The following is a 27,213-nucleotide window of genomic DNA, read 5'->3' as shown; positions in this document are numbered from 1 at the left end:
TTTATCATCAGGTGCCTATGCAGTTCCCCTCCTCTTTGCGCGGGGCAGGGCTCCATAGTAAGACTACAAGTCCCAGCCGGCAATGCTTTATAATCTCTATGGTGCAGACTGGGTCCCAGAGAAACTTTACACATCCCTGTGCTACACTGTGTATATTGGCCTAGCCCGATAGCAGCCTTGTCCTGCCCCCTGAGCAGTCTGCGCTGATGTAACAAGACCAGCCTGATCCTTGTGTGCCGGCTTTGGGCTCTAGGCTCAGGAGGAGCAGCTGGACCTAGGGAACGTTCTGGTTGGCGGCCTGCAGTCCTGTGACCTTGTATTGTTGAATAATGGGACCTGTTCGCTGAACTACATCCTCCACGTGGAGCAGATAATCACAGGACCATGTGACCCTGAGGAAGTCCTCAGCGATCCGCTAGGTATTAAAAGAATGTGTGGGGCGGCGGGATGGGGGGCACTGGGCCTTGTTTTTATTGCAGGCAAAGGCATTCTAAAATGGACGAATTGCTCTTGCCAGCTTGAGAAACACCCATTCTTTCTGTGACAGCTGGTATGTTTGAGAAGGTACAGGTGTGTCCTGTCTGTCTGTCATTTTATACTGGCTACCTAGTACAAACCTCTGCCACTATTATTAGAGCTATCACACGTTTCTACTCCCTGTTCTCATCACTCACCAGTATTGCTCACTTCATCTGAAAATTTCCATGCTGGGGTCCTGCTCAAAGTTTCAGCTCAAAGGGTAAAATTTTGAGCAAAATCAATTCAGAAGTTTTTGGATTTGGGAAAAAACCCACTTTCTTTTTAAAATAATATCAGTGCACAGATTTCTAAACAGGGCTAGGAGCAAAACCAGATTGACACTTGAAGCTTGTCGTGGAGAGTCCTCCATGAGGACTAGTGTGTGTCCGTGTTTGGTTTGGATTGAGCAGTTAGGTCTGTTTGAAAATGGCACCCTGGGTGTGTGCAGAACGAATATCTGCATTCTGAACACGCCATGTATACGATGTAGCTTGATATATATAGAGAGAGAATTATCCTGAGACCAAGAGGTCAGTGCCCTCCCAGTACTCACTTCCTTTCCTTTCCCTTGCAGCTTTAGAGCTGGATCATTACAAGGGGATGATTCCTGCAAGGTCAAAGGCTGTTGTCCAAGCAACCGTCAGCCCAGCCCGTCAACTGCATTACACCTGGGCAATGAGTTACACCATTTCCACGCCCAAAGGTGAGAGCCCTGGCTTGCCAAGAAGGACCAAAAGGGCCGTTCCATTGCATCCAGCCAGGGGGCCCTTTCCATGCCAGACATAAACTGTCTGAATCTGCCAAGATGTCAGCTCCCAGCTGCGCCTCTCCCTCCATTCCCAGTGGATTACTCCTGCCTGCGGGAGTCTCTGTGCTGAACAGCTCGGCTGGACTCACGGGATGTTTTGCTTTCTCCCTTGCCCCCATGCTGTCTGCAGAGATGGCGTTAGACACAGCTGAGCCCTGGGGTGCCGAGGCAGAGATGGCGTTAGACACAGGGGTGCCGAGGCAGAGATGGCGTTAGACACAGGGGTGCCGAGGCAGAGATGGCGTTAGACACAGGGGTGCTGCGGCAGAGATGGCGTTAGACACAGGGGTGCCGAGGCAGAGATGGCGTTAGACACAGGGGTGCCGAGGCAGAGATGGCGTTAGACACAGGGGTGCCGAGGCAGAGATGGCGTTAGACACAGGGGTGCCGAGGCAGAGATGGCGTTAGACACAGGAGTGCCGAGGCAGAGATGGCGTTAGACACAGGGGTGCCGAGGCAGAGATGGCGTTAGACACAGGGGTGCCGAGGCAGAGATGGCGTTAGACACAGGGGTGCCGAGGCAGAGATGGTGTTAGACACAGGGGTGCCGAGGCAGAGATGGCGTTAGACACAGGGGTGCCGAGGCAGAGATGGCGTTAGACACAGGGGTGCCGAGGCAGAGATGGTTCCCAGTCCACCCATGCCCCACCTTGTCCCCTCTCCTCCACATGCTTATGCCCCACCCATGCAGCTTCCCTTTATATGTCTTATAACAGACATGTTCATGTCTTGGTTGCTTCTGACACGTGTGCCCGGGCATCCCAGGCAGGGGTCTGGCTCTCCGGTGGGGATCCAGACCCTACTTCTAGCCTACCCTGGGCAGCTTCCCTCGACATTGCACTGACTAGTTCTTGTCTCTTCTCCTGCAAGCTCGGGATCCTGCAAACACCGTAGGGAAGCAGCAGGCCCTCTGCTGTGTAGTAGCGACGGGCGTCTACCCCTCTGTCTGCGTCACGGATGTGTGTGCAGCAGGAAGTGCCCGCGGCATCAGCAAGCTGCACCTCTGGAGGCTCTTTGCACTGGAAACGCTGAACCAGTACCTGGAGCGAGACCCCACCTCCGCAGAGCTCACCTACAGGGTTCCCACAAGGCACAGGTGACTGGAGACCCAGCCCAGAGGAGCCTGTAACCTGCAGTACAATCCAGGAAGGGAAAGCATGGCTGGAGGGTTTGATATGCAGCTCGGTGTCACCTTCGCTGACTCCTTCTCAGCCCCAAAGCAGGCAGCTCCTCACCTCGCCCTGGCCCGCTGCCTGTGCTCCCTGCCTTGTCCTTTCCCCTCTGCGGGGAGGCTGGAAGCCTTGAAACTTCACCTCGCCTTTCTCCCTCTCCTCGGGTCCCTCTGCATGGACTCAGCATTGCCCTGCTGCAAGTGTGTGAGCCTGCTGGATGGTAGCAGGGCGTGGAGAACGGGAATGAGTCCCACCCCGCTCCCCTGTCTGCAGGCATCCAGAGGTGATGCACTGAGCCTGGGTGGGCACTGCAATCCCGCAGGCCCCCATCTCCTCTCCAGGGCCCAGCGTCCGGCTGAGCTGCCATTCTGGCTGTGCCCAGCTCTCTTTGTAGGAGGGCAGTAGCATTCCTGGGTCAGCCAGGGAGGTTCCTGGCTATGACCTGTGTTGTGCCCGCTCTAGGCACTAAATGCACTGTGCCTACCCAGCATGCTCAGCCCTCGCTGTGTGTTGAGATTCCCAGTGTGGAGTGAAGAGCCACCTTAGACAGAGGCAGCTCTCAGGAGGAGGGGAAAGTGTTTAAGTGTCTGGGTGCCTCCGCTCTGGGCAGCTGATATTCCTGGAGTGTGGAGCCCTCATGAGGAGTGAAGGTCACTAGTTTCTGCTGGTACCCAAGGGAGGAGCCTCCCGGCAGTTGTGTTGCATCCATCTCCTGCAGCACCTCCAGTGAGCTTTCCCTCCTCTTGGCTTGATTTCATCTCCTCTTTCTCTGCCCTGCACAGCGTCTGCCCAGTCCCCCCCGTGCACACCCCCGTCCTGCTGGATTTCAACTTTGGGGCTGCTCCGATAGAAGCCGAGCCGTCCGTGGTGATCCTCATGCTGGAGAACAATGGGGTTGTGCCAGTGGAATGGTACGTAGCTCTCGTTAAACCCCGTGCCCTCCGCTGGAATCAGAGCTGCCCCTGGACATGGAGCTGCTCCCAGGGCACTGAGTGCACTTGGCATCCAAGGGGCTCTATGTTCTGAGGGGTTGAGCTAGAGGAGATCTGACAGGGGACTTCAGCAGGAGGCTTCTGAGTACCCGACTGGGCTGGACTCCGTCCTATCACCTGGGGTCCTTCTGCAGAGGAAAAGCCAGGGTCGCTGCCCATCACAAACTGTGCGGGACTGTCCCAGTTTTCATGGGTTCATCTTGTGTCCTGCAGGTCAGGCCTGCGACTCGTGGCTCTATCTGGGTGGGGAACCCAGGGCTGGGTTCCAGGAGGGTTCTGCAGGCAGGGCTGAGGGGGGTTGGCAGGATGGCAGTGGTGAGGAGTTTCCAGCACTTCCGTGCCTTGTGCTAAAGCTGATACCTTCATGATCCCATCAGAACAAGCCCCCGTGTGGGAGTGATGCCTATTCTCATTCCTGCTCTGGCTGACTGGCTTTGCTGGGTCCATAGGGCCTTTCTGTTCCCCTCTGACCAGAAGATTGATGTGGAGCACTGGGCAGAAAACACAGAGTTCAACCCCAGTGAGCTGCACCAGATGAGAGTTCAGGACAACCAGCTCTTCAGTGTTTCCCCAAAGTCAGGAAGACTCTTCCCAGGACAGGAGCAAACAGTGCAGCTCTCGCACAGGTGACAGTTCATGCCCATCACACGGTGCATCCCCAGCAGGGCCCCATAGAAGTCCCTCTGACTGTGTCCTCTTTTTTCTGACCCCAATGTGGTCTTTACCGGAATCACGTCAATATCGTTTAAAATTGGATTGGCCAAGGCATTCAGGAATGTGCTCTCTGGACCCACCCTGGGCCAGCCGGACAGAGTGGGGAATGGAGAGATGGCTGGATAGCTCCTCTCCAGAGCCAGTTTGTGTGGTTTTATCTATTAGTAGTTTTAAAAAAATCAGGCTGGGCCCAGAGACCGGCTGTGTCAGCGACAGTGGCTCCATATAGAAAAATTAACCAGCTTTTACTTGGGGTCTAATCCTGATTGTCTCTAACTCTTCTGGACTTCAGGAACTCCGGGGCTCGGGCCTGTAAATTGGTGCGTGTCTATATCAAATCCAGTTGTGCCCTCCATGTGTCAATGGCCCTTATGCTACAGTGACTCTCTCTAGCAGGGAAATGAATTGTCTCTCATTCACTGTGTGATCCTTGAGTCTGTTACTCCAGGCACAGGATTAGATTTTTAAGGTTTTCCTCTCTCGCTGACCCTGGTGTTTTTTCTTGCCCTGCTAGACACGATTTCATCGGCACTGATCGGCTCCCGGTCCTGCTGAAGGTCTCCCATGGCCGTGAGATTCTGGTAAGATAGCAGGCATTGCTTGCCGTGCAGCTAGCAGGCCAGTAAGTTCCAGGGGCTGAATTCACACCGAGGCAGGAGCCGCAAAGCATTCACTAAATGGTGGCCTTCCTGTGGAGTCAGCACCGAACCAGTACCTTAGCCTGGGGCGCTGTGATGGAGGTGCCTTCTTGCGGACCAGGCATGAAACCCAGATTCAGACAGCTTGTGGTCCCATGGCACCTTTCATAGATTAGGGACCATTAAATCGTCTAGTCTGACCACCTGCACGGCACAGGCCATTGACATTCACCCAGTTACACCAGGATTGAGCCCAAGAACTCGTTCGATTACTACAGCCTCCAGAAAGGCTCCAGTCTGGAGCTGACAACATCAAGAGAAGGAGAATCCAGCCCTTCCCGTGGGAGTTGGTTCCAGTGGTTAATCACCCTCTGCTAAAAAATTGTGCTTTCTTTGTGATTGGGCTTTGTCTGGCTTCCGCTTGCAGCCATTGGCTCTTGTTCTGCCTGTCTCTGATTACAGAGACTACAGGCCCATTACTACCTAGTCTTACTGTACACTCTACTTCAGTCACCCCTCAATCTTCCTTTTGAGAAACTAAACTGACTGAGCTCCTTCAGTCTCACTCTAGGGCATTTCTCCAGCCCTTGGATCATTTTTGTGGCTCTTTTCTGCACCATCTCCAGGTTTTCAAGGTCCTCTTTAAAATGTGGACCGCAGAACTGGATGCACTATTCCAGGGTCTGTCTCACCAGTGCTATGTACAGACGTAAAATCACCTCGTTACTTCACTCCCTATTCCTCTATTTATACACCCAGGGGTCGCATTAACCCTCTTTGCCATATCATTGCACTGGGAGCCCTAAACCCTTTTCAGGGTCCCTGCTTTCCAGGGTACAGTCCCCCATTCTGTAGGTGGGCCTGCAGTCCCTGTTCCTAGATGTGTCACCTTGCAGTTGGCTATAATGAAATGCAAGTGATCCAGCTCGCTCTGTAGGACAGCCCTGCCCTCCTCGTTACTGCCATTCCACCAACGGTTGTGTCATTTGCAAATGTTAGCAGCAGCAATTTTATATTTACATCCAGATCATGGATTCCCCACTGATGGCTATTTTTGGAGACCTGTGTGTTAGCCAGTTCTCAATGCATTTAAAATGTGCTTTGTTGGACAAGACCAATTTCCCATAAACCACGTTGGCTGGCATTAATTCTGTTCCTGTCCTTTGTCAGTTCAACCCTATAGAGTGAGCTATAAACGTCAGTGCCATGGCAAAATTCCCGCACGGGTGCCAGCGTCCTGCAACCTGAACCCCGCTGGCGTTCTCCTTGGAGGGGGGCTGTGACTCTGCCCGACGTATTGTTACATTGTACAGTTTATGCAGAGCAGCCCCATTCGTAGACAGCTCTGCTGGCTCCACACTCATTTCAGGAGCCAGCTCAAAACGGCCTTTCTGTTTTTTCAGTTCTCTGCACACTTACCCACCCTGTGGTATCTCATGGACCTTGTTTCTCTATTTGCTTCCAGACTCCCTTTCCTAGTCTCACACTGGCCTCTTCTCTGCCGCTCCTCACATTTGGTGCAAGAGTCTTCACCTCTGCAGTTCATGCCCTCTCTCTGGTATATTTACCCTCCCTCCATCGCTCCTCCTCATCAACACTGTCTCAGAGATGGGCCTTCTCCTAAAGCACCAGCTGCTCTGAGCTCCAGCATGTGATCGGCAGGATCTCAGGTGTGGAGGCAGCTGTTCCCCCAGTGCCAGCAGGTACATTCTGTCCTGTCTGTGCAAAGGTGGGACAGCAGCCACGTGCCTTCAGCTCTCAGCTCCTTTCTCCGCTCCCATCACTGAGGAGCTGCCATTCATTCTCCCTTCCTTGCCAATCACTAAAGCAGCTCAGAGCTGCCCCTGGTTTGCATTTTCCTTGAGGGTTTCCTCAGGATTGGAACTCATTTCTCTCTCTCAGTTAGAGCCAACGTCACCTTGTGCTCTGCCGGGCCTGGCTCAGGCCCCTCTGAGCCTTCCTGTCTGTCTCTGAAGTTTCCTCTGAGAGCTTTGTGTTCACATCGCGTTTTACTTTCCGTTCCTTTCTTTCAGGGCTATTGTCCGCTGGAAATCCAGCCCATTGAACAAATTCTTCAAACAGTGGCTTAATTGTACCTGTCCCTGAAACCCTTGGATGGGCTCCCTGTGCGATGCCGGTTGGCACACTCCAGAGCGGGGCCAGCAGCTCTCTGGCAGCCAGCCAGCGAGGGATTGGTTCTAGAGCTCCAGAGGCACATGGCCCTGCCTTGCCCAGCAGAGACTCTGGTGGCTTAAGACCAGTGGCCACCAGCCTGCCCCAGAATGAGGAGCAGAGGAGAGTGAGAGTGGAGCGCTGCTGAAGGAGCTGCTGCAGCCAATGCACAGAGAGCTGCGCCAGCCCCTGTGCTCAAGGAGACCTGGACCAATGGAGGGGCAAATGCAGCATCAGTGCACTGAAGGGAACGCCTCCCCCCAGTGCACTCACAAGTGTCGTACAGGCTACGGAGCACCTGTGTGTCAAGGGTGCTGATATGCTGCATCAGAAAGGAGCTGCCCGTGCCCCACACTTTCCATCTCCTGCACTGATACATTGTGGGGAGAGAGAGAGAAGGGGAAAAGGGAGAGGTAGTGAGGAGACCCCTCCGCATGCCCATGGCACATGGAGGATGCTAGACAGGAGCTGAAGCATGATATAGAATCGTAGGACTGGAAGGGACCCCGAGAGGTCATCTAGGCCAGTCCCCTGCACTCCAGGCAGGATTAAGTATTATCTAGACCATCCCTGACAGGTGTTTGTCTAACCTGCTCTTAAAAACCTCCAATGATAGAGATTCCACAGTCTCCCTAGGCAGCTTATTCCAGTGCTTAACCACCCCGACAGGAAGTTTTTCCTAATGTCCAGCCACCCTTGCTGCAATTTAAGCCCATTGCTTCTAGTCCTGTCCTCAGAGGCAGGGGTCGGCACTACCATGTTGCACGACGGACACTTGACAAAATTACCGTACTTAGTGACGGACATCGGGGGGGTTATGTCATTCAACGTGTCTTGAAAAATTACCATGGACCTCAACATTTTTACCACAGTCGCGTTGTGACCCCTGCTCAGGGGTTAAGAAGAACAATTTTTCTCCCTCCTCCTTGTAACAACCTTTTATGTACTTGAAACTGTTCTCAGGTCCCCTCTCAGGCTTCTCTTCTCCAGACTAAACAAACCCAGTTTTTTCAATCTTCCCTCATAGCTCATGTTTTCTAGACCTTTCATCATTGTTTTTGCTCTTCTCTGGACTTTCTCCAATTTGGCCACATCTTTCCTGAATGTGGCACCCAGAACTGGACGCAATACTCCAGTTGAGGCCTAATCAGAACAGAGCAGAGCGGAAGAATTACTGCTTGTGTCTTGCTCACAACACTCCTGCTATATGGCTCCTCCCCTCTCAAGAGGAACAGGAGTGGTGCAGAAGATTGCTTTCTGCCTGCGCTCATGGGAAAGAAGGGGGAGAGACACATGCCTGGGAATCCATTGTAGCCTCATGGGAAACAGCTGCTTTAGTATATGTCCCAAGAGCCCAAGGGCTGAACCTGGGATCTCTCAGATGGCATCAGTAAGCAGTTCTGGGGTGGGGGTCGTCGCCAGACTGGAGAGCAGACTGCCTGCGGGCTGGGGTCTGTATGATCATGTGGGCCCAACCCAAGGCATGGATTTTCTTTGTCCATCTTTGAGCCCCAAGCACAGCTTGGTGCTGATCACTAGCGAGCCAGCCCAGAAAGGATCAAGAGGATGGATCTGTTCCCACCTCTCTCATCCTCCGCTGGCACTGCCCCTCTTCATAAGTGACCTTTTTCATCTGGAGTGAGGTCTCTTATGGGGCCTTCACTCCCTCCCCTCCCACTGGGATGCAGGCTAATGGTCTAAAGTGACTTGTTCTGGCTTGAGGTGACTCTAGGTTTGTGAGGGTTTTGAGGGAAATCACATTGATTTCTTGCAGGAAACTTTTTGCAGGAAAAAATCCCCAGCTCTGTGAACCTGCATGCCCCACTCTTCCAGAGAGGTGGTAGCTTTTGGCCTGGGAAACCCTTTGCCTGGTCACTCTCCATTATCCAAAACACTGCAGCTCTGACTTCTCTGTCAGGAGAGTGGGTTGGGCAGAATTTGCCACCATCAGTGGTTTTAAAAGGAAGCCCACTGCAGGCTGCAGATGTTGAGCCATAGAGCCTGGTTCCCAGAGCTCAGATCAGAGAGGGTGCTCGATCACTTCCACTGAAGGGCAGGATCCTGCGGGGGATCCCCACTGGCATGTGGAATCCACAGGGTGGACCCACAAATGCTTCAAGCTTTCAAAGCTTATTAACTGGTCATTACATATGGTTACCTGGAGTTGGCATTGTCTGAGCAAGCTCTGCTCCTGTGTGGGTGTCTGCTGTCTCTGGGCTCTGCATGCTTAGGCAGACAGTAATCATTGCGGGCAGACTTCCAGCGCCTACAGAGTCCATCAGGAAAGTATTGATCTCAGCAAGCCTAAGCCTTCTGGTCTCTTTCTCTAAGTTCCCTCCTGCTACTTTGGTTGTCGGTTATATGGAGACAACCGCCTGTAGGTAACATCCCATGTGTCCAGGGGAACAGGTGTCTTACCCTGGGGATCAGAGTCCTGTGAAAGCAGAGCCCGCTGGATAAAGTCAGCAGGCCTGGCTCCCTGAGTCAAGCTCAGGAAATGGAATCTCCCACTCTCATCAGAGTGCAGGGTTCGGGGACTGTCTCATGCCTAGGCACGCTTGTCTTTCTCCACTGTGAACTGTATGGAGCAGGAACTGTCTTCCCTTGTATGTGTGCAGAGCCTGGCACAATGGAGCCCTGATCCTGGGGTGCTAAGTATTTGTACGGTGCTTTGAGCTGATACATACTGACATCGTGCCTTGGGAATGTGTTACTGCCTGTTTGTCTAGTCCTGTTCTCTTCCTGTATCAGGCTCAGCTTCCTGATCAGGGTGAGGAGATACTTTAGAGGCACCACCAGCATCTTGTCTACTTGGCTCTTGTTTAACTACTGAACTACATCAGCATCTCCTGTGGGTTTCTGACAACTCAGGAATTCTGTGGATCATCACAGCTCCTGTCTCCCCCTTGCTCCAGTAGCTCTCCCACCTGGGCTCTTAAAACAGTTTCACATTCAGCTCAGCCATTTCGCTGTGGAGTTCTGAGGCCTCCCAGCTTCTTGTGAACCCTGCCTACATCCTGTCCAACAGCTGTATCTGGGGCTTCCTCGGCAGTCTCCACCCTCGACGCTGCCGTCACGCTCTAGATCAAACAGCTTTGGGTTTCTCCGGTGCGCTCCAACGGGGAGTTATAGCCTGCAGTTCCCTGCCCCCTGCGGCATGAGGTCTGCCCTCTCAGGGGCTCCGTAGAGTGGGTGAGAGGAGGACACCCAGTCTCTGGGGTTCCTTCCTGCTGTGTTGCAGAGGGGACACTTCACGTCTATGCTTGGCGGTTCCTGTGGCAGCGTCTAGGCTCCCATGCTTTAGAGACCTCCCTGGAATGGGTCACTGTCTGAGCGTGAGGGCCTGTGACTGAGAACTGGAGGAAGGGCAGTCGCTTACAGCCCTTCCCTGGTAAGGCGGGTACCATCTCCTGGTACAGGGGATGAAGTGCCAAAGCTCTGGCTCACAGCTGTCGGGCTGGGAGTGGGCAGGGGTGGGGATTGGTGCAATTCAAACCTACTGAGAGGAAGAATGTTCAGGTCAGTAATATTTACCTCCCTTGCTTATGCCTCTTAGCTCCTGTCTGCCTCTCCTGTTATTACTGATTTAGTTCTGTAACTGTGATCGCGTGATGTTCTCTTCCTGGAGAGAATTACTGGTTCTTTTCCCTTCCCTCACCGTAGCTGAATTTCATTGGTGTGACGGTGGAACGGGAGCAGCGGTACGTTCACTTTACCTCCACTAAGCATCTGTTCACCCCCATCGCCATCGGCAGCTCCAGCCCACCCAAACAGGTGAGCGGCCACGACTCCCGCCTACCAGCAGGCAGAGCAAAATAGCTAGAATGGCGGCCTGTGCAGGGGAGGGAAGGAAGCCGTGGGACGCGTTAGGCTGTGGAATAGCCTCTCAAGGGCAGTAGTGAGGCCCCATCACATGGGTGGTTTGAGACTGGAACTAGCCAAAGCCCTGGAGATGGGCCGTAGGGCCTGTTCTGCACTGGGGAGACGGGCGGGAGGTCACCATCTCTGAACTCTGGTTTCCATCTCCAAAGAGCTGACTGGACTGATTGTCCCATAAGATGCAAACTTATATTGTGGATTCCTGCAGCCGCTGGACCTGAGTAAAACTGCGTTTGGTGGGCAGCTTGAGGGGCTCAACAAGCACGCGGACAAAGGAGATCCAGTGGATACAGTGTATTTAGATTTTCAGAAAGCCTTTGACAAGGTCCCTCACCAAAGGCTCTTAAGCAAAATAAACTGTCATGGTCTAAGAGGGAAGGTCCTCTCATGGATTGGTAACTGGTTAAATGACAGGAAACAAGGGCAGGAATAAATGGCCAGTTCTCAGAATGGAGAGAGGTAAGTAGTGGTGTCCCCAGGGGTCTGTACTGGGCCAGGCCTATTCCACATAGTCATAAACGATCTGGAGAAAGGGGTAAACAGGGAGGTGGCAAAATTTGCAGATGATACAAAACTACTCAAGATAGTTAAGTCCCAGGCAGACTGCGAAGAGCTACAAAAGGATCTCACAGAACTGGGTGACTGGGCAACAAAATGGCAGATGAAATTCAATGTTGATAAATGCAAAGTAATGCACATTGGAAAACATCATTCCAACTACACATATACAATGATGGGTCTAAATTAGCTGTTACCACTCAAGAAAGATCTTGGAGTCAGTGTGGAGAGTTCTCTGAAAACATCCACTCAATGTGCAGCGTCAGTCAAAAAAGCGAACAGAATGTTGGGAATCATTAAAGGGATAGATAATAAGACAGAAAATATCATGTTGCCTCTATATAAATCCATGGTACGTCCACACCTTGAATACTGTGTGCAGATGTGGTCTCCCCATCGCAAAAAAGAGAGATCGGAATGGGAAAAGGTTCAGAAAAGGGCAACAAAAATTATTAGGGATATGGAACAGCTTCTGTATGAGGAGAGAGTAATAAGACTGGGACTGTTCAGCTTGGAAAAGAGATGACTAAGGGGGGATATGATGGAGGTCTATACAATCATGAGTGGTATAGAGAAGGTAAACAAGGAAGAGTTATTTACTCCTTCTCATAATACAAGAACAAGGGGCCACCAAATGAAATTAATAGGTAGCAGGTTTAAAACAAACACAAGGAAGTATTTTTTCACGCAATGCACTGTCAACCTGGGGAACTCCTTGCCAGAGGCTGTTGTGAAGGCCAATAGTATAACAGGGTTCAAAAGGGAGTTAGATAGATTCATGGAGGCTAGGTCCATCAATGACTATTAGCCAGGATGGGCAGGAATGGTGTCCCTGGCCTCTGTTTGCCAGAAGCTGGGATTGGGTGACGGGATGGATCACTAGATGATAACCTGTCTGTTCGTTCCCTTTGGGGCACCTGCCATTGGCCGCTGTCGGAGGACAGGATACTGGGCTAGATGCACCTTTGGTCTGACCCAGTCTGGCCGTTCTTATGTAGTGTGTGGGAGGCGCTGTAGCAGAAGGAGTGTATGCAGGTGTGGTGCTAGATGTTGGCTTTGTGTGGTCGCCTACCAGACCCTCTGTTATAAATTCTGGCATTATGGGGTCTCCTCCCTCTGAACCTCTGCTCTATTAAATGCCCTGACTTATGAACTTCATTAATCCTCATCTGAGGGCTGCTGCTAACTCGTTTAACTTCAGCGTGGTCCAGTGAGCGCTGCACCCCTCTTCTGTTACCTGCAGATCTATGAGCTGTACAACGGGGGCTCCATGGCTGTGGCTTATGAGATTCAGCTGGACTCTATGATGAAAATCCAGGAGGAGAATTTCCAGCACCCTGTATTTGTCTGTCTGAATCCCAGGGGGGAGATCCTTCCCGGCACGACAAGCCACATCGAGTGGGTCTTCTCGCCACTGGAAGCCAGAACATACTCTGTAAGATGTTCCTCAGCATAAACGAGCGACAGCGTAAAGTACTTTCCCTGGGGTGGCTGAGTAGGCCAAGATCCTGCAGCCCTCTCTGTTCACACCAGTAATTGGCTTGTAGGATTTGATTTAAATCCTTTGTTCGCAGGGAACATTGATTTCACCTGGCAGACTGAAATTGACCACAAACAGTCTGTTGGTTACAGAGGGCAAGCACAGCCTCCGCTGGCCTTAGCGCCTGCAGGGGCCTGGTGTCACTCCTGGCACTGCTACTGTTCAGCTGCCCTCTCAGGCCCGTTCTCGTGACCCTGCTCACTCACTCACTCACTGCTGGGAGCGTGGGGCCATCCCCTGGCAGGAGCCATTCAGCAATGCCCCACAGCCAGGGTCTTGTCCTCATCCTCGTGCTCCTGGCCAGGGGTGTCTGCTCTGCCTCGCCAGAACCTTAGCTTGCAGGGATCTAGTGTCACTGGCCCCATGGCCCGACAGGGAGTCCCCTGCAGCCCCACCATGAAACTGGGGGGCGAGGAAACAGGGTGAGAACAGACAGAGCCTAAATACTAGAGACTTTGGGTCTGAGTGGTGTAAAGGGGCCTTGGTGCAAAGGAGAATCAGGCCCTTGAAGTTGCAACGCATCCATAATTGGCTATAGGATCAGACTGGGAAGTCTTTCAAAAGTAGCTAGTCCAGAGAGGTATCTGTTCTGTACCCACATACCCAGCGAGTGTCCCCGCTCTTGGTGGGTCTTGGGGGCACTTGGCTAGTCAGTGCTGCACAGGTCACCTGTTCCAAATGAGGAGGCTGCATTGTTTTGTAGGGGGGTCCCTCAAAATGCAGCCCTGAATGTATCCCTGTTGCCCTTTCTGTGGCAGGTGGATGTTCCCATCCACATCTTGGAGGGAGATTCGGCTCTGATCACCTTCCAGGGAATAGGCTACGATCCACATGTTATGGGAGAGACTGCCCAGTTCGACCAAGTCTTGTCTCCTTCAGTGACTCCAGGTTCTTCCAAACTAACAGTGCCCGGGCAGGTAAGCACCAGGGGTGATATTAGCATAGCCACAGCCTGATAAAGGCAGTCATCCCAGAAGTGTATGAAAAGGTTTGAAATTGGCGGGTGGCCTCGTTTCTAGAGGCTCTGATTGCGCGGGGAGATTCCTGCCCACAGTAGCTGTTGTCCTGAAAGACTGTTTACTTGCAATTCCATCTCCACTGGCACCAGAATCAGGATGGTTGCTGGGGTGTTGTCATGTGACCATCGCGTTATTGAAGGTTAAAGCTACTAACAGTCACCTTTAGTGAGTACAGCAGCTTTTCCTTGGTCTTTTATTCATTAAGGGAAAGCTCTGCTCTTTTCATTCCTGGGCCAGCCTTGCACACCCATGTGCTAACAGCAGTACACTATGCAGCGCTTGAGCCGGACACAGACAGCAGGGTGGCTACTTAAACAGGGCAACTAACAACTCGGGCACAGTGAAAAGGGTAGTGGGACTTGATTGCTGGCTGCCTGGCCCAGCTGAGAGCTGGCCTGCCAGAGCCCAGATCCCGCGGTGTAACACAAGTTGAGAGGATTCAGTGTTACCACTTATGGTGGAGATGCTCTAAGCTGGCAGGAGAGAGCTCTCCTGTTGGCTTCATAATGCTGCAAGAGGCAGCGGGAAAAGCTCTTTTGCTGAGAGAGCGCTGTCACCGGCCCTTAGGTCACGTCACTCGGGGTGGATTCTTCACACCCCTGCATGATGTAAGTTAGGCCGACATAACCTGTAGTGTAGACAAGGTCTTAGTAAGAGCGGAGCAGACTTCACGTAAGGAAGATCGCACTCTCGTGGAAAGCAAACAGGACAATTTACCATGTGCTCTAGAATGCCATGCATATCAGTGTCCCTAGGGGGTTCTGAAATCTGTAACCTGAAGCTTGTTAAACTTCTCTAACTCTTCAGTGTAATTCATTAGTGTTTGCAGCACCTTGCACCAGGCTGAGGTCTGGAGTCCTTACCTGGAACTCGCAGTCAGGTCAGCGGGGATTTTGTCCAAGTCAGGACCTCAGGATCTGGCCCAATATCACTGCGTGGGGATCTTCAGAACTTACCAGAAGAGCAGCTGCTCTGACTGGAGACTCTGGCTTAGCTGGGGCTCTTTGCTCTAGGGCTGTCTCTTGCCTAACCCAGCTGCAGCATGAATCCTCCGTGTTGTTGCACTGCGCAGCCTGGAACCTCCTGCTGCTGGAAGGGGTTGCCACCTTGCCGAAAAGAGACAGCGTTTGTAACCTGGGCAGGGCAGTGGGAGGAGCCGCACGCCCCAGTTTGCTAGCCCCACCTTAGAGGACAGGACTGGCCCTGGAACCAGGCAGTAATTGTCTTGCTGGAATGGTATGTCCAGCGTTATATAAATGACTAGTGTACCTAGGGCTAGCCAAACGTGACCCATCGATTGCTGGCCATCAGACAGATACAGGGTATAGCTGTGCATCTGCTCATCTCTCTGGGACGTGCACCCATCTTCTCTGCCTGAACTTCCTGCCTGGTTTCTCTTTTCCAGACGGCCTTCTTATCTCAGCACAGGATTTGCCTTGGAAACATCCCGGTGTACAGCAAGTCCAGCCGGCTCGTCTTTCTGAACAATGCCTCCGAGAGCGAGGCAGTCGTCTTTGCCTGGCACGTCGGCACTTCTAACGCCAGCGAGGTAAGTTCTGCTTCCAGCGCTGCAGCACTGGGCCGTGAAAGGGCCCTGCTGTCTGACTGCATCGGAACAATGGGAGAGCTGGCAGGCTGGTGGAAGTGGCATGTACATTAGCACATGGGGGAAGAAACCTGAAGGTGATGCCTGGGGAGTTGGCAAAGCACAGGAGCTCAGAAGAGGATAGGGACTGGGAGGTCTGGAGACTGGACTTGAGTGGAGGTCTATCTGCAGAGAAGCAGCAGCAGTGCATCACACCTCCTGTTTGGAAGCCTGGGTCCCCATCACCCTACCACACCAACGAAACCTGGGGTAGCTCTTTAAATGTGGATCCAGGATCTCTCCCAGGTCTAGTGATTTCATGTGGAGGGCAGCCCGGGAGAATTCCTGAGGCTCTGTGTTACCCAGCCAGTGAGGAGAGACATACCGGACACAGGTCACTGTGATGAGTCCTCACTGTGTCTTAGATGCTACAGATCGTACCGGAGATGGGGGTCGTGCAGCCCGGGGAGAGTACCCACTGCATCCTCACGCTGCAAGCCTCTGGGAACGCATGCTTCTACAACGTGGATCTGGTGTGTGAGGTGAGACGTGGGAGGCACCGTCACGTCTCCCTCCAGGGCTGCCTCCAGCAGCTGACAGCAGAGTTCTCCCTTCGCTCACGTGCTGGAGGCCATTGGTGTTTAGCACTGGGCGTTCGGGTTCAATCCCCACTCGTGACGGAGGCGTGGCTGTGGCTCATCACACTAAGATTAACTGTGAGCCATGCTTGTGTAATGAGTAATGTACTGAGCTGGGGCAGTCACTGAACTGGGCTCTTGCTTCTTGTACTGCTGGGAGCAGAGTGTGTGATGCACCCTTGCTGCTAACACTCTCTTGGGTTCACGTGCTATGAGATGGGCCCACCTCTCTGCAGGACTCAAGGCATCTCCTCCAAAGTACTGGAAGGCCTGGCAAGGGGGGTCCAGCACCGCGGGTTTGAATGCTGACTCGCATGACTGTTGATGGTCATGTATTATGAGCCAGAGAGAGAGAACCGAACAGTGTCCATGGTCTTAGGCTGTTGCAGGAAGAATGTGGCAAGAACAGCTCTCTACACCTTCCTCGTTCTAATCTAGGGTTAGTTTCCTAGGTTGTCATGCAGCAGCCACTGGCTAAGTACGAGGAGGCGCTCCAGGAGTGGGAGGCTGAGAAGCAACGGCAAACTGTGGAATTCACCATCACCGAGCAGGACCTGGGGGCCGAGAGCAATCTGAAGCAGCGTGCCAGAGTAAGGGACAGTTCCTGGGGAGTCTCAGCTCCCCAAGGGGACAAGACGCTTCTTTGTGTGTAATTTGTTTTTCCAGCTTCTCAGCTGCAGAGGAGCATCTGGGTTTCAGGGAGGAACCTTCTCTAAAAATAAAGCCCGCTGGGCCACTGACAGGCAAGGGGGGGGTCATGTGATTTTCCCACGCTCACGGGGTCACTTGCTCCCTCGCTATTAGAACCCAAGATGATCTTGGCTCCTAGTCTTTTGCTTTAGCAAGAATACTTGAGACCCCTGTGCTGCATGTGTAACACTGGAGAAGGGCTGGCATCTGTGGTAGGAAATCGTAGTGATCCTCGTCCAGCAAACCCTGCATTTACTAAAGATCATCTGAAACTTGGGAGGGGATATCCGATCAGAGCCTGGTGAAGAGCAGAGCCGGAGGCTCTGGAAACTGAGCAGCTGGGGCGGGGGGATAAAACAGAACCTGGTTCTCGTTTCCCTTCCTCTAGAGCTCATCAGACTCCTCTGCAGAAGGAAAACTCGCTAAGTCGCCCGCTGTGACCAGACAGTGCAGGGTAAGCCGGCTCCATCCCCGGAAGTGGAATGAGCCCAGCAGTGAGATACTGGGGAATGTGGGGCGGGGAGGCTGGCTGGCTGGGGAGCACAGAGCCAGCAGGACTCTTGCTTGAGAGGCCAGACTGCCAAGCTGGGAGGAGGCGCTGGGACATAGAGGAGTTAGGCTGTTTGCATAGGACTGTCGGCTGCTAGCTTTACACAGGAGGTGGGTTAAATTAGAACCAGATCAGATGCTGCTGGGTGAAAGGTTTGGCACCGTGGACAGAGGGTTTTGTCTGCCACGCGGTTCGTCGGCAGCGTGTTGGGGTGTCTCGAATGTGGGCTGCTCCATGGGGGGGGCTGTACTAAAGGGCCCCAGGACCCAAGGGAGTTCCGAGAGCAGGGGCTGTAGGACAGACTGGGACTGAAGATGGCTCTGTGCATGTAGCATGGTGAGTCTCTAGCTGCCAGAGCCGGCCCGAGGAGATCCCTGGGGCGAGTGTGGGGCTGGGGCATTCACCATAGATCACGCTGGAAGGGAAGGGAGGCTGGCTGGGGAAGGGGGATGACTGAGAAGGGCTCAGCAGTTTAGGTAGAAGCTGCAGGCTTTTACTCTAGTCCCCGATTGGAACCTGCTAGCGACGCTCTACCTCCCCGGTGTGAAATGTGTCGGGAGGTCCTGGCCTAGGGGGGTGTCCCTGACAGAAATGTCACGAATTCCCCTTTGCCAGGGGGTGACCATAGAGACTGAATGGCCCTTTCACCTGTCGATCTGTCTTCACTGCAGAGTTAACACAAACTCTTCCCTGAGTGTTGCCAGCCGTACACAAAACCCTCTCACCTGAGACTGATGGTGCTGTGAACTGAGGCTAGCTGGCATTGCGGGGGGTATAGGCTTTCACGTGGGCTGGTAGCAGTCACTCTGGAGTGAAGATGCAGGCTACATCCCTCGAGTGCCAATAGGCTTCCAATGCGTTCCTACAATTCCACCTGTTTCCAGCTGGACAGACCAGTTGTCCCTCAGTTCACCGGGAAAGAATCAGAATTAATGCAGCACAGAGAAGTCTGGGGTCTGCCTCCAGAAGTCCAGGCGACACACCTGGGGGTGTGCAGTGCCTTGGGCAGGGCTCACTCTGGCTGGACTAACCCGGGCACTCAGACCTGGCCACCGATCACCCAGCTAACACTGCCATGAAAGGAGCTCTCTGTAGGTCAGGCTGAGGTGCTGTGTGAGGAGGAAGGTGGCCCTGCTGCTAACTTGCTGCAGGGCTGGGTAGAGGGGTCAGTCTTCATTTCATCCCTTTTGGCCTCCGTGTTTTGATGCTTCCTCCTTCTCTGGTCGCTGTGTGGATGGAAATGTGAGCTCAGGTGTCCACACCCAGTTCTGCGCCAGTGCTGAGTGCTGAAGGAGAAGTTCGTGCCTGCAGTAGGCTCGGTAAAGGGCTAATTTTTCTTCTTTCCCAACAGACTCTGCCCCCCATTAAAAACCTCCTTGCGCCCAATCCACCCGTCAGCCGCAGTCAGAGGCGGCACCTGATAGACCACGAAGCCAGTAGGCTGTGGGCCAGACCAGAGCCTCCCAAGTCCCATCTGCTACACCTCGGCGTGACAGCCAGGTCCCATTCCATGGACGACTTCCTGAGTAACTTCTGCTCGGAGCGCCCCACATTCTTCCTTTGCCGGTAAGAAAAGACAGGCCTCTTGGTTGGAATTGCATCTCCACCCGACCCAGAGCTCTCCCTGCTACGCCGCGTGCCCCTGTGCGCCGACTCGACCCTCGGACTAGACGCACGGCAGCTCTTTCACATTACACTGGGACAGGACGTGACAAAGGATGTTTCTCCATGAGCTGCAGGGGGAATTTCGGGAGGCTGAATCCAGCAGCCTGAGCTGCGGTCTGCCTAGGATAACAGGTTTGACACCTGGCTCTTGGGAAGTGAAACCGGGGATCTGTAATGCCACTGTGTCCCTTTACCTCAGGGCTTCTCAAACTGGGGGTCGCGAGCTGTCAGCCTCCACCTCAAACCCCGCTTCCCCTCCAGCATTTATAACAGTGTTAAATCGTTTGTGTTTTTAATGTATATGGGGGGGAGGGGGTCGCACTCAGAGGTTTGCTGTGTAAAAGGGGTCACCAGGACAAAAGTTTGAGAACCACCAAAGTGGCACCTTGTCTTCCCCTCTGCTGCTTCCAGGCCTAGCTCAGAAACCACGAGCTGATTCCCTGCCTCCCTCAGGGGGAACGATGGTCTGATCTGTGTGTGCAGGGCTCTGCCGCAGTGCCGCTGGTGGGGACCAGGGCAGCGCTGCGCTCATTGTCAGCAGCATTAAATCCCTCAACGCCCAGTGCCCCGGCTTGGAGCCAAGCAAGGGCCGAGCTCCCCGCTCTCTCCCATCGATGCACATGCACTGTAACCCCTGAGTGCACCGACACTTGCCTGCCGAGTTGGTAACAGACTGGGAAGGCTCCTGGAAGACACTTGGGGCCTGAGACCCCACTCGCTGATCCTGATGTGAATCAGGAGCAGTTCCTCTGGAGGGGCGAATCGAGCCCTTTGGGGGATGGTGATTGAGGGCTTCCATCACAGCTCTCTCGAGTGAGCTGCCAGCACATGTGCTCTCTCCTGCTGGCAGCCTCCCTGCTCTCACCTTCCCTGAATCTTCTCTTGGCCTAGGTAATGCAGGGTGGCTGGCACACAAGGCTGCTGCTTGGAATCGTAGGCAGGGAACACAGGTCTCTCAGCCATGGCGCTGAGAGCCAATTTCAGACTGGCTGCAATTTCTTGGCGTCCGTAAATCCCTGTGGAACGACACTGATCTGGTCATTGCACGTGTCACCAGAGGTGGTTGCTGCTTGTCTCCACCGTGCCTGCGTGGGGTACCGGGGGGCGCTCTTGCAGTCCATTCTCTCACCCAGAGGTGCCTCTCTGCTCCACACTGGCACTTCTGTGCCCTCCCTTGTTCCCCTTCAGCTGTTTGCCAGCACCGCAGGCCTGCTGCTCTGCAGCATCATCCCCCCAATGGATCCTGCAGGGTCCCGGGAGAGAGAGGGGCCGTGTCTTTCCAAAGCCCTGTTGTTGTGTATCCTCAGAGCTGCGGTAAAAATGATTCTCTCTGCACCAAAACGTCCTCGGTGCAAGGTTGGGTGAGCCAGGTGCCCCGTTCCAGCCTCTGGTGATGTGCTCGATGCTACCAGCTCTAATTACCTGATCACATCCTGGTTTCCCTCAGGCCCCTGCCACGTTCCAGCACTGTACTTTGTCTCTGAGGCCCCCTCTGCTTTTTCTCATTGTGCAGGCATCTCCAGGAGACGGTGGGAGACAAGGCTGTGGACAGGAGGAAGGACGGGGGAGGCGTCAGCACGGACCCCGTTCTTCTGGCGCTGGTTGGCTCTTCCGAACAGGAGATGCAGGTGGTGACTGACCTGCTGACTGCTGTGATCAGGTGCAGGCGCCTCTTTCCTTTCGGAGTCAGTGTCCCCCTGCTGAAGTGGGGGGTGGGGGGAGGGGAACTGCTGCAGATGGGCCCGATTCTCCGCTCCGTTCCACTGGCCTTCCACTGGTGGGAACGTTGTGTCAGACCAGTGGCGTGGAATGGGAATCGGGCCTGCGAAAGACAGAAGTGCAGGAGCCCTACCTGGGGATTGTGCATCGCCGGCCATGCTAAACCAGGCATGCGCTGGCTGAACAGAGGGTGTACGCTCCCTCGCGGGCCCGCCAGCTGTAATAAATATCAGTGCAACTCGCAGCTGCTTGCTGGATTCTGGTGCCATTTGTCCTGGCTTCAGCGGCAGTGCCAATCCCCTGCCGTGGCCTTTGCACCACACCCATCTGCGGAGTGCAAGAGCCCACTGGAGGACGTGACATTAAGACTAACTGGCTGTACAAGCTCTGGGCACAGGCCCTCGGGGATCTATGCCGCCTTCCCCGCGGCTAGCAGGGGGCCAAGGAGAGCAGCTGGCTTACACTGATCCCTGGGTTCATTACTCTGGCAAGGACATGGGCCTCGCGGGCATGCGTCTACTGATGTCAGAGGTGTTGTTTCTGATCCCTTGGTTCCTTTCCCTCCCGTCACAGGGGCCTGTTGGAGGACACGCAGTTCCACCAGGCAGTGAGCAGGAGCCTGACCGAGCCCATGCCTTATTTCCACCAGTTCTGGACTGCAGAATCAGCAAAGCACCAGGGCAGGACGCGAAGCCCGGGTGGCTCCTCCAGAGCATCTCCTTCCCCAGCCCCTTGTGCTAAGGACGAGCCGGGAGAGGAGGAGGAGGAGAGGCAGGAAGAATGTGAGATGAGCCTGGTCACCTCTCCCAGGGCGGCTGGGGAGGAGCCTCCGGATAGCTTGCGTGACGTCCTTCACCAGGAACAGCTCCGGGAGGAGAAGGAGACAATCACCAGGTGAGGGGGGGCCCTGGCCAGAGTGATGCAGGGAGCACGAATCTGTCTCCCGCCTCTCTCCAGTGGGCTAGCCATGCACTCCGTGTGGCCACCCACTGAGTTCTCCCGCCCAGCCTGCTAGCCACCCTCCTCTTGCGTAGGGAGGTGCGGCCTGTGCAGAAGACAAGTCCCAGCATGCATTGCTCCTGACCCGAATGCAGTGTTGCAGATGAGAGCAGCTGTGGACAGAGTGATTCAGTGCAGATGAGGCAGGATTTTCAGGCGAGGCGGTTTGGAGGCTCCTGCCCGTCAGCCCCCGATTCAGGCACAGTCTGTGCCGAGAGGGTGGCTGGGCTACTCCGGGGAGGGCGTGGGGTCAGGTGCTGCATTTCTCCGCTCTCAGTGCAGCTGGCCGTGGCACCTCGGCACCCGCCTGTGCGCTAGGAGCACCTGCTGGAGCCGTGTGTGTGCCGGGGGAATCCCAGCTGCCCACACTGCAGGGCCTGCGCCCATGGACAACCTCTCCTGCGGCATTAAACATCCCCAGCCTGCACTTCGGGCTCTCTAGGCTGCCTGCGTTCGGGAACCTGCTGGAGCTGGTGCTGGAGAACACACTCCAGAACATAATGGTGGAGGCCAGCCGCGGCGAGGTGGTTCTGACGGCCCGTCCCAGGGTGATCGCCCTGCCCCCCTCCTCCGCCCAAAGGTAAGGGGAGGGAATGCCTTGCAGAGGCCTCGCTGTGTCCTGAGAGCTTGGGCACACCTCCACTCCTGGCAACAGGGCTTGACTCTGTCGTCCCAGCTGCCAGCAGCTCATGCGCCATGTGTGAAATGGGCAGGTTCCTCCCGGAGAGAGCGACCACCCCGCTGCAGGATCCAGAGGGGGCAGGACTGTGTGTGTGGCACGGGCACAGCAGCTGCAGGACTGGCCCAGGGCACTGGAGAATCCAGGCCAAGGGTGTGGGCTCCGGGGGGGGTGTCTCCCTTTGCGTCGTCTAATTCCCTTCCAGCGGGGGAAGGGGAGCAGACGGGTGGACACTCGTCGTTTGGGGCCCTACAGTGACCTTGTTACCCCCTGTTTAATAGGGGGGAGCTGAGCAAACGTCCAAACCTTCCTCACTCTGGTCACATTTTAAAACGTGGCCTGTGCATTTACCCCTGGGAATTGGGAGTGCGGTGGGGGAGGAACATGGGTCCAACCCCAGCCTGCTCATGTCCGTGCAAAAGTCCTGGTGCGATGTGCGGGCAGTTGTGCCATGTCTCAGTGCCTGTGGATGTGCTAGAGGAGGTCGTGCTGGGTGAGGCCAGGGGCCTGGCTCGGTGTGAGGACGAAATCCCGCCTTTGGTAAGCGTCTGTCTGTGCGATTCTGGGTTTCCACACGTCCTGAGCTGGGCTGGGTGAGCAGGTGAACGATCCTCAGTAAGTATCTAAATCCCAGAGCATAATGGAGCAGCAGCCAACTCTGACCCTCTCGCCTGGCAGCCCCATAACAGGACTTCCCTGCAGCTGTGAACCCGCACACCTCTCCTGAGCTCTGCCCCACCAAGAGAAACCTAGGGGGTGGGGATGGGGGTGTCACGGAGTCCCCGGGCGATGCTCTGGAACTGCTCCCTACAAAGCCAGGCAGGACTCTGGGGGAGCCTCCTCTCTGTGAGCAGACTGTCTGCAGGCAAGAAGCTTACGCAGCTTCCATCTTCCTGGGTCTGGCCTCGGAGCATTCAGCATCCCCTGCCCCTCCGTGGCCTTCCCTACAGCGAGTCCGCCCAGGCGGACTCTGGGAAAGCCAGAGGGTCCTGCACCCCAAATCCGCAGTCAGACGTGACTCTGAGCCAGCCAGTAAAACAGAAGGTTTATTAGATGACAGGCGCATGGGCTAAAACAGAGCTTGTAGGTACAGAGAACAGGACCCCTCAGCCGGGTCCATCTTGGGGGGTGGGGAGCCCAGACCCCGGTTCTGGGCCCTCCCTCCATTTCCCCAGCCAGCTCCAAACTGAAACTCCCTCCAGCATCTCACTCAGCCCCCCCCTCCCCCCCAGCCTTTGTCCATTTCCTGGGCAGAGGTGTCACCTGGCTCCACCCCCCCTCCTGGGTTCTCATGTTACGTGCTCAGGTATCTTCCCTCAAGGACAGTCTCCCATCCCCAATGCAGCCAGTCCCAGCAAAACTCCCCTGCCACCTTCCCAGGCCAGCTCTCCCCTCCCCCTGCGCGTCACAGGCCCCCACTCAGCATTCAAAGCAAACATTAAGAACGTTCCCACTTGGTCACAGGGGGCACTTCCTTAAAGGCCTGAGGCAGCTGGCAGAGCTCTCGCCCGCTGCTTGTGGGCTGGGAGAGAGGCCAAGTGGTTTCATCTAGCAGGGCCGGGCACTGAGGGAAGAGGCAGCTGTGGGTGCTGAGGAAGGGGAGCGTGGGCAGGGCAGCGGCACAGTGTTTGGGATGGGGTGGGGGAGGCTTGGTGGTTGGCATGTGAGAGCCCTACGGGGGCAGCCCCAGGCTGTTTGGGGGAGCAGGAGGCCCTGAGGAAAGGCCACAGGCCGGATGCTGCCAGATCCAAAGGGAATCTCTTCTCTTTCAGAGGCATCAGCCCAGCCACGCCTGGCCACCCCGCATCGCTGTTGTGCACGGCCGGGCCTGGGCCCAGCCTCCCCACTGAAGGCAAGGAGGCCGAGGGTTACCCTCAGATTGTCCTGTCCACCTAGATGGCTGGCGTGGCTCAGAACCGCTGCCCACGCTAGCCGAGTTCAGCGCTCAGTCTGCTCTCTGAGGAACGGCAGCGGCCACAGCCCCTACTGCAATCCCCCACAGCAGCCGGCTCCTGGGGACCAGGCCTTCTCCACTGCCGGCCAGGTCAGAGAGGAGCCAGCCCCAAGAGCGGAGGTGGGTGGCTGTGCCCAGGGGAGTTCAGCCACCTGGCAGTGAGTGTGGAGGGCGTCCTGCCTTGCAGCGAGCTGGGCATATGGAGCGGGACTCTGTCGGAAATGTCCCCCGCGTGCCCCAGGTCGTCCCTGGGGGAGGGACGTGGGTTTTGAACACGCCTACTTTGAAATCGAGCCTGCCGCTGATGACTCCCTCCCTGCGCGCTGTTCTGGTTCACACTCGCTCTCTGCAGGGGTGGCAGGAACCTGGGCCCTTCTGCTGCCTCGACGCCCAACGTCAGTGAACCTGGGACAGCTCCGCTCAGGAACGGCCCGCCCGCCGTGCAGCTACCTGCTTGGCTGCAGCTGATTCCCTCGGGTGCTACCCCCAAATAAAACGGGCTGTATGGCCCTGCCATTCTCTGGGAGAGTGTGATGTGGCTAATGCGTCCGGACTGAGCTCCTGCCGCTGGTGGGTGTCCCCCTTGCCACCCGGAGTCCTGTTATGGCACATGGGCCCCTGCAGAGCCGTTCATGCTGCTCCCCCGGGGGTGGGGGGAATTGGGGCCCCTGGGGCCTGGGCGTGGCCCATCGGTGTCTCCCCCTCAGCGTCCCGTGGCCTGGCCAGCAGACCCGAGTGTTGGAGGAGGGAGCCTTCGCCCTAAACAGGCAGGGTTAGCAGTTGCCAATAGGTGGCACCAGCACCATTAGTAAAAGTACCCAATGGTTCAGCCAGACTCCCGGCCAAGGCCTCTCCTGCTCCCAGGCTTTGTGGGCTCGGGGAGTGGCTGGGCAGGGGGAGTCACTCCGAGGAGAGTGGGCCCCACCCCTCCTGCCAGCTCCTGCGTGGGGTAACACGAGGGTGCAAGGCAGCTCTAGCCTCCCACCTCTGCCCCTTTTTTCCAGCCATCTTTTGGGCACAGGCCTGGCTGTGCCTAGCATACAGGGCAGTGCGGGCTGGCACCATGGTCCTGGTGCAGCAGCCTGGTGCCCAGGCAGCGCTGGCACTGCATGTTCCTCTACATTTGGGTCCCATGAGCCAGTAAGGGGTGTATGGCCCGGCTGCCCAGAGCAGTGCTGGCAGGGGGTCCAGGAGGCGCTTGCCGTACCGGGGGCATGACACAGCTGAACCCAGCCCTCTGCTACGAGCAGCAGCTGCTTGTTTGTAAATGTCGCCAAGCTGCAGGGCTGGGCCGTTCCCGTTGTCAGAGAGACAGCGAGGGCCCATCTGGCTGCTCCAGAGCTCAGCCAGGTGCCTGAGGGCTCCAGATGGAGTCTGGATCCTTCTCCTGAGCAGTGTGCCCCCCCCCACCCCCCCTCAGCTGGGGCTACAGTTCTCCTGCAGCAGGGCCTTCTGCTCGCCCGAGCTGAGAGCACAGCGGGAGGTGCCACCACCGCCCGGCACAGCTCATTGCACCAGGGCGCTGGCTGCGCTCTCCGCCCGGGCGGAGCCTGTGCTCCGTGGTTGCCTGGCCGGGGTGACCCTGCCCCGCGGGGTCCAGTGGAGAGCTTGGGTCGGGATTCTGGCACATCATGCAAGCTCAGCCTGGCTGGGGAGGGACGAGCTGGTGCTGGTAATTCCCTGAGTCAGTGCTGACCCAGCATGGTTGTAGTGTAGGGGCGCTGTACTGCAGTGAGCGGAGTGGGTGAATCGTTCGGGGGTGCTGTCCCCCTCCCCTCTGAGTCAGTGCAGACCTCGGTGTCCCAGCTCCGGGAATGGAGCACGGTGCTGCTGGAGGGAACACACTTTTAATGAGGTGAGCAATGGACATGCTGACTCCTGGATCACACCAAGAACGGGGGTGAACCCAGTGCCCGTCGTGAATCCTGGCACAGGGAACTCAGCTGGCTGCAGGCTTCTTCCTGTCCCCCGGGGGTTTCAACGCTCATGGAAATTCTCCTTCAGGGCTGCCCAGCTGCAGTGCTGGGCCAAAGGCCTCCTGGGGCTGTCCAGCAAAGGCATCGAACCGCTCCCAGGCCCAGCAGGGTGAAAGCACAGGCCTCTACTGCTTGAGCTAAAGGGGCCACTTCATTAGCTGGCAGCTGCAGTAGACAGTTACCATCTTACTTGGGGACCGTTCTCCAGCCTGTTACACAGCGGGTCAGACGGGAGGTTCACAATGATCCCATCTGGCTTTGGAATCTACGGCTCTTAAGCCAACTGGCCCCTAGAAGGGGAAAGGCCCAGACAATCCATACGCAGCATGGATCCCATTCACTAGCTTGCTTTGAGCTCCCGGGGAGGCCAGCTCCCTAGCGGCGAGAGCTCTTCCTTGCCCCTCCAGCTCAGGGAGGGTTCCTGGGTGTCAGTGGTGGGTGGGATCCCCGTTTTCTGGGGGTATTTCTAACCTTGGTGACAGCACCAGGCCAGTAGAATGGCCGAAGAGCAAGACTTTTCCTTTGTGAGAGAAGCTCGGAGACCGGTGCCGAGAGCTGCAGAAGTACATAGACAGTAGGCTGGAGAGAGAAAGCCAAGAAGGCTACCCCTGGACAGCCAGAGCCATGTCGTGCGGTTCATAGGGATTCTTTTGGCTAATTTCTTTCCAGGTGCATCCTGATTCTCTCTGTCCCTTGGAAGAAAGCCCTGTAGAGTGGCGTGGCAGGAGAGTCTTCGCTCTGCCCTGT

General features: G+C 55.6%; 1 protein-coding gene across 5 annotated transcripts in view; it reads left to right on the top strand.

Moving 5' to 3' along the window:
* CFAP65 (cilia and flagella associated protein 65) overlaps positions 1–25,106 on the top strand; it is a 43,740-nt gene extending 18,634 nt beyond the window's left edge. Inside the window, exons 12-29 of one of the 5 annotated variants that reach the window (XM_039493517.1) lie at positions 254–419; positions 1,094–1,222; positions 2,198–2,423; positions 3,282–3,410; positions 3,941–4,117; positions 4,720–4,786; positions 10,679–10,789; positions 12,696–12,887; positions 13,751–13,909; positions 15,417–15,560; positions 16,022–16,138; positions 16,687–16,824; positions 17,313–17,378; positions 18,826–19,040; positions 20,653–20,799; positions 21,432–21,752; positions 22,279–22,437; positions 24,309–25,103. In XM_039493517.1, coding sequence (XP_039349451.1) covers positions 254–419; positions 1,094–1,222; positions 2,198–2,423; positions 3,282–3,410; positions 3,941–4,117; positions 4,720–4,786; positions 10,679–10,789; positions 12,696–12,887; positions 13,751–13,909; positions 15,417–15,560; positions 16,022–16,138; positions 16,687–16,824; positions 17,313–17,378; positions 18,826–19,040; positions 20,653–20,799; positions 21,432–21,752; positions 22,279–22,437; positions 24,309–24,432 — 2,787 coding nt within the window. In that variant the 3' untranslated portion in view covers positions 24,433–25,103. Of the gene's footprint in view, positions 1–253; positions 420–1,093; positions 1,223–2,197; positions 2,424–3,281; positions 3,411–3,940; positions 4,118–4,719; positions 4,787–10,678; positions 10,790–12,695; positions 12,888–13,750; positions 13,910–15,416; positions 15,561–16,021; positions 16,139–16,686; positions 16,825–17,312; positions 17,379–18,825; positions 19,041–20,652; positions 20,800–21,431; positions 21,753–22,278; positions 22,438–24,308 lie in introns of all 5 variants that reach the window. The other 4 variants (XM_039493513.1, XM_039493516.1, XM_039493514.1 and 1 more) reach the window with 4 other exon arrangements.
* The last annotated feature ends 2,107 nt before the right edge of the window (positions 25,107–27,213 follow it).

The sequence above is a fragment of the Mauremys reevesii genome, linkage group 11 (genome assembly GCF_016161935.1).
Source record: "Mauremys reevesii isolate NIE-2019 linkage group 11, ASM1616193v1, whole genome shotgun sequence".
Taxonomy (NCBI): Eukaryota; Metazoa; Chordata; order Testudines; family Geoemydidae; genus Mauremys; species Mauremys reevesii.
This window is presented reverse-complemented; position numbering and strand designations above follow the sequence as displayed.